Here is a 5,000-nt window from a genome sequence, read left to right as displayed (position 1 = left end):
AAATACATGTGTAAAACAGAAATGCACAACCATATCAATATAAAGACAAAAAACACATTTACATAATTCTATTATGACAAAGTGAGGCACCAAATGTAACAAAATATAACACTATTCTGAAAACTGATTCATAAAGTGTGTGTGCATGTGTGTGTGTTGTAGACCCAAACGTCCCAGATACAACAACAGACCCTCCTGATTTGGACAATGAGATCAAAAACCCAACAACCAGCCCAGTGAGAAAACGAGAGAGAGACCGAGAGAGAGACCAAGAGGGAGACCGTGAGGGCCCCATAAACCCTGGAACCAAAGGTGAGTTTGTGTTTGCTGGGGGTGGGGGTTACACTCTTTTATTTATGTTCTGGAGGTGTGTTGTTATAACAGGGAGAAATTATGGAGAGATAGACGAAGCACAGATAGATAGATGGATAGAATAGAGTAATAGAGAGAGAGAGAGAGAGAGAGAGAGAGAGAGAGAGAAACAGATGGAATGATGGAACAAGGGGGCCTACAGCATTGATTTGGTCTCATTTAAACCCAGACAAACCAGGTTCAGATGTGAAGAAAAGAGCATACACACACACACGTATGCACAGACACACACACACACACACGCGTACACGTGCGCACACACACACACACACACACGTATGCACAGACACACACACACACACGTATGCACAGACACACACACACACGCGTACGCGTGCGCACACACACACACACACACGTATGCACAGACACACACACACACACACGCGTGCGCACACACACACACACACACACACACGTATGCACAGACACACACACACACACACACACCCATTCCTAAAATTTGAATATCATGGAAAAGTTGATTAATTTCCATAATTCCATTCAAAAGTTCATAGATTGTAGATTCAGGACCCACTATTTAAACAATTTCAAGTATTTATTTTTACATAATTTGGGCTTCCAGCTCATAAAATACTACTTCTCTGTTTTTGCAGGGAAAAAAAGAAATTAGGATCCAGTGTTAATTTTGACAGCAATTTTTGATTTAGTTTTAGTCTTAGTCTTTGGACTAAAATGTCATTTAGTTTTAGTCATAATTTAGTCATTGGACTTGTTTTTAGTTTTAGTCTAGTTTTAGTCGACTAATTATCATTATAATTTAGTAGATTAATTATCATTAGAATTTAGTTGACTAAAATATAAATGATGTAATAGTCATTATATACTCTTGCACAAAATTAAACATTTATTAACCAGTTACAGAATATTATTAATTGTATGTGCAATATATACAAAAACAGACTTCCAAACAACCTTATTGACCTGAACTTATAGTTAGTGAGCATAACAATAACCAGTAGGCCCGCTCTACCTGAAAACATATGGAGTTTATGAATACATATTACATTCTATATAAAACTGTGTGCCGTAAAAACAACAATGCCATAGCCCGCAGATGTCGTTTCATTTGTCGTATTTTTCCCAACATCATCGTCCCACATGGTTTATACACACGTCTTGTTTTTCTCAAAGTCAAAGGAGAAATGTGTCCATATATCGCCTCTTATCTTTCTCCCTGCTGACATTGTCGAGTGAACTTCGAGTTGAATGTCATGAGTGACCACAGTTCACAGGCTGGTATGGTCTTACCGGGTTCTGTGCGATGTGAAGACGTTAGTACGTTAGTGATTGGATGGTTACCCAGTTTGTCCCGCCTCTCCGTGTCCGCTAAAGTAGTTACGGTTGGATCTCTTCTTAACTTATCCCTACCTTTCTCAAAATTAAATGAGGTCTGATTGGATGTCGTCGCTGGCCAATATTTTTATCTCATTTTTATTCGTTGACGAAAATGTCTATGAATTTCGTTATCGTTTTTATCCCTTCATATAGTTTTTATTTAGTTATCGTCTCGTTTTCGTCATGAAAAAAAAGGTTCGTTGACGAGAACTATGACAAAAATTATTCATCAACTAAATTAACACTGTTAGGATCAAATCAATCAAAATATGGTACTTTCAAAGCGATACGTCAATCTTCAATACTTCACTCCCCTTATTTTAAATCACTGCCTCGATGTGACGTGCCATTGAGTCAGTCAGCCTGGGAGTTATGGGAGTTATGGGAGCTGTTATGGGAGTTATGGGAGCTGTTATGGGAGCTGTTATGGGAGTTATGGGAGCTGTTATGGGAGTTATGGGAGTTATGGACGCCCAGATTTCCTTGATGCCTGCTGTCAGTTCTTCTTTGTTATTGGGTCTGGTGGGTCTCATTTTCCTCTTGAGAATATCCCATAGATTCTTAATGGGGTTTAGGTCCAGTGAGTTGGCTGGCCAGTCAAGCACTGTGATGGCATGGGCATCAGACCAGGCTTTGGTGCTTCTGGCAGCATGGGCAGGACCTGCTGGAAGATGAAATCTGCATCTCCATACAGATCCTCAGCAGAAGGAATCATGAAGTCCTCTAAAACATTGTGGTAGACTGTTGTGAAGACCTTAGATTTAAGAAAGCAGAGTTTACCAACACCTGCACCAGACACTGCACCACAAATCATGACTGACTGTAGATATCTCACACTGGACCTCGAGCGGTTTGGGTTCTGTTCCTCACCCGTCTTCCTTCAGACCCCTTGGACCTTGATACCTGAATGAAATGCACCATTTACTTTCATCAGAAAAGGCCAGCGTTCCAGCCCATCTTCTCCTTGACCCAGTTGAGATGCTTCCTACGTTGGCTCAGGTTCAGAAGTGGCTTGACCCGAGGAACCCGGCATTTGTAGCCCATATCCCGATGTGTCTGAATGTGGTAATGTGGTGGTTTCTGAAGCTGTGACTCCTGCCCCATTCCACTCTTTCTGGATCTCTGCCAGGTTCTTGAATCTTCTCTTGTTGAAGACCACAGTCGACTCTTTTACTAGTGCATGTCACAGTTTGTCCTTCCATTGATATGCTTGGAAACAGCACACTGTGAACCAGCCTCCTTAGCTATGAACTTTTGTGGCTCACCCATCTTATGGAGGGTATAAAAGATGGTCTTCTGGTCAGTTGTTAGCAACTGTATAGCAGTCTTCCCCATATTGAACCAAACTGAAACAACTGAACCAAACTGAATCAATTTAATGACACCTGGGGAAATCTGTGCAGGTGCTTTGAGTTTAGTAGACTAGTAGATGATTAGTGTGTCACACTCAGTTTACAACATTCATGCCCTACAAACTTGGGCTCACTTCTCCACAGTATTGTAATTTTTTGAAATCCTGTTTTTCTGAAAATGAAATCTGGGTTATTCTCCTTTTAAAGGAAAAACCCGCGACGACAAGCTATTTCACTTTGTCTCCACACAGAGCTACAAACATGACCACCCATCCATCCACCCACACACACACACACACACACACACACACACACACACACACACACACACACACACACACACACACACACACACATTCCTTCTCAGAATAGCCATTGCCCTCTTTTGAGTAGTAAAACTATTTTGTTCATAACTTCAATAACTCTGTCCAATCAGATTCACCCTCCCTGCACGTCACGCTCCATTATGACCAGATTACAATAACCCACTGCGTGTGTGCGTGTGTGTGTGCGTGTGTGTGTGTGTGTGTGTGTGTGTGTGTGTGTGTGTGGAAAGTGAAGTAATGTAGCATGATTCCATCACGTACTAGCAGTTATTAACCCAAAGGAGGTCCAGACTTCATCATGGTGTAGGTGGGGGGCAGAAAAAAGAAAAGAGGGGGGAGAAAGAGGGAGAGAAAGAGCAGGAGTTAGCTAGTCTGAGTCGGTCTGGGTCAGTCTGGGTCGGTCTGAATCGGCCTGGGTCAGTCCGTGTCAGTCTGAGTTGGTCTGGGTCAATCTGAGTCGGTCTGGGTCAGTCTGTGCCGGTCTGGGTCAGTCTGAGTCAGTCTACGTCGCTCTGAGTCGGTCTGGATCAGTCTGAGTCAGTCTGCGTCGGTCTAGGTCAGTCTGGGTCGGTCTGGGTCGGTCTGGGTCAGTCCGAGTTGGTCTGGGTCAATCTGAGTCGGTCTGGGTCAGTCTGCGTCAGTCTGAGTCAGTCTACGCCAGTCTGAGTCGGTCTGGGTCAGTCTGTGTCAGTCTGAGTTGGTCTGGGTCAGTCTGCGCCGGTTTGAGTCGGTCTGCGCCAGTCTGGGTCAGTCTGAGTCAGTTATATGACCGGACACAGCATCAGCTTGTGTGGACTTGTGTCATGAACGGTAAAACTATACACTTAATATCTCCCTCCCCACCTGTCTCTCTCCCCACCTGTCTCCATATATCCCCACCCGTCTGTCTCTCTCTCAGGCACGAGGAATCAGGGCAGTCTGGACTCCATGGAGGGCATCTTCGGCTCCAAGCCTGCACTCTTCGCCTCCATCAGTGCCGGCTGTGTCGTCTTCCTCCTCATCATCATCATCCTCATCGTCCTGCTCATCAAGCTGCGTAAGAGGACCCGCAAGCACTCGCAGCCGAGGGGCGGGCCCACGCTGTCACTCAGCACCCTGGCCACGCCCAAGTGCTCGACCCAGGCGGGCTCAGAGCCCAGTGACATCATCATTCCTCTGCGGACCACGGAGAACAACTACTGCCCGCACTACGAGAAGGTCAGCAGCGACTACGGGCACCCGGTCTACATCGTCCAGGAGATGCCTCCCCAGAGCCCCGCCAACATCTACTACAAGGTGTGAGAGAGGGCGGAGGAGAGAGAGAGGGTGGAAGAGAGAGAAAGGGTGGAGGAGAGAGGGCGGAGGAGAGAGTGCACGGCGTGGGCCGAACTGTGAACGTGCCAGAAAATCCCAGAACGCTAGTGTTCTAATTTTAAAGTGACTGAACAACTGATGAAAGAAAAGGATGGAAAAGATGAGAAAAGGGTGAGAAAGACGAGAGAAGATCACTCCTCCTCCTCTCAGCCTCTTTCCAAAACCTGGACTCTTCGTGCGTGCGTGCGTGCGTCTGCCGTTCCTCCTCTAAGTTCAAGTGTAAAGCAAACAGGACTTA

General features: G+C 45.2%; 1 protein-coding gene across 1 annotated transcript in view; it reads left to right on the top strand.

Moving 5' to 3' along the window:
* The window catches only part of LOC143508161 (ephrin-B1-like), a 12,948-nt gene that overhangs the window by 5,229 nt on the left and 2,719 nt on the right, over positions 1-5,000 (top strand). Inside the window, exons 2-3 of the mRNA XM_076996688.1 lie at positions 163-312; positions 4,308-5,000. The exon at positions 4,308-5,000 is cut by the window's right edge and continues 2,719 nt beyond it. Coding sequence (XP_076852803.1) covers positions 163-312; positions 4,308-4,690 — 533 coding nt within the window. The 3' untranslated portion in view covers positions 4,691-5,000. The remainder of the gene's footprint in view (positions 1-162; positions 313-4,307) is intronic.

Source organism: Brachyhypopomus gauderio, unplaced genomic scaffold (genome assembly GCF_052324685.1).
Source record: "Brachyhypopomus gauderio isolate BG-103 unplaced genomic scaffold, BGAUD_0.2 sc817, whole genome shotgun sequence".
NCBI classification, from domain to species: Eukaryota; Metazoa; Chordata; class Actinopteri; order Gymnotiformes; family Hypopomidae; genus Brachyhypopomus; species Brachyhypopomus gauderio.
This window is presented reverse-complemented; position numbering and strand designations above follow the sequence as displayed.